At 26.2% G+C, this 1325-nt stretch overlaps 1 protein-coding gene across 1 annotated transcript in view; it reads left to right on the top strand.

Moving 5' to 3' along the window:
- The first annotated feature begins 426 nt into the window (after positions 1–426).
- The window catches only part of LOC122577101 (probable ATP-dependent RNA helicase Dbp73D), a 2951-nt gene continuing 2052 nt past the window's right edge, over positions 427–1325 (top strand). The window contains exon 1 of the mRNA XM_043748179.1: positions 427–544. Coding sequence (XP_043604114.1) covers positions 427–544 — 118 coding nt within the window. The remainder of the gene's footprint in view (positions 545–1325) is intronic.

Genomic DNA, 1325 nt, shown 5'->3' with positions numbered 1-1325 from the left:
AAAAATCCGTACTAAAAATAAAACAAAAGTCGGCTTTCGAGCCCTATATCTATAACAAAAAAAAAAAAAAAAAAAAAAAAAAAAAAAAAAAAAAAAAAAAAAAAAAAAAAAAAAAAAAAAAAAAAAAAAAAAAAAAAAAAAAAAAAAAAAAAAAAAAAAAAAAAAAAAAAAAAAAAAAAAAAAAAAAAAAAAAAAAAAAAAAAAAAAAAAAAAAAAAAAAAAAAAAAAAAATACGAGACAAAAGCTTGATACCATCCAAAATAAATAATCTAAAATAAAACTTCCTACGATAAAAGAGAAGATATAGAATTATTAAAGTACCTTTTGCACAAAACAAAGTTGTGTCTAAAACAAGAATTCGCAATCTCTATAAATCAACATTAGGCAAACAAAATAAAAAATATCTCTAAAAAGGACTCTGCTAGCATGCCTCATAGAGGAATCAAATTTTTACATCAAAAGAACCAAGCTCTACACCATTTCTCAAACTGCCTTCAGACGAGAACGATTCCATTCAGCGCGGTATTAGCGTTAGCTGAAATAAGTGATTTTCTTATTTGCTTTTAATGTAAAAAAAAAATATTTGAAAAAAATATAGATGTGTGCAAAAATGAGCGATATATGGTATTAGTCACGTAATACTAAAACATTTCTATTTCTCCATGTTTAGATTATTAAAAATAGATTATTAAGGAGAGTAAAAAGGATTGGAAAAACAAAAAGGTCAACACTACGCGGAGTTCCCAAGCGGTCACCCATTTAAATATTTTCATCTTAACTTTCGTTATCGGACGAGAACGAGTGCTTTTTTAATTTTTTTAATTATAACGTTTATTGCCCAAGAAAATACAGATTACATATGTTACATACTCAATAAACAAAGAATTTCAGTTGTCTTTGATGTCAAAAAAAAAAAAAAGAAGAAAAAAATAGAATATTTAAAAAAACATAAATGTGTGCAAAAATGAGAATGATATAATGTGAGGTAGTAATCGTGTAATACCAAAACATTTCTTTTTCTCGATGCTTAGGTTACAGATTACTAAAAGTTAATTGTGAAGGAAAATAAATGGATTAAGAAAATAAAAAAGCCAACACAATGCTTTGCTGGGTTTGGAGAGTTGAATTTCGATGTGCTGCTTGAAGTTTATTTTGTGGTCTATATTTATGCCTAGATATTTTACGAAATTTTTGTGTGGTATGAGCTCCCCTTAGTTTGCTTTTTCTCTTTTTTACAGTGTTCTCTTTCTATTGGACCGATTTCACTTGACTTGGGTTTAAGTAGTATGGTTTCGCATTTGCTTGCATTGATTTTTAGTTTCCAT

This window comes from Bombus pyrosoma, linkage group LG17, assembly GCF_014825855.1.
Source record: "Bombus pyrosoma isolate SC7728 linkage group LG17, ASM1482585v1, whole genome shotgun sequence".
NCBI classification, from domain to species: domain Eukaryota; kingdom Metazoa; phylum Arthropoda; class Insecta; order Hymenoptera; family Apidae; genus Bombus; species Bombus pyrosoma.
Note: the sequence above shows the minus strand (reverse complement) of the source record. Positions and strands in the feature narration are given on the sequence as shown.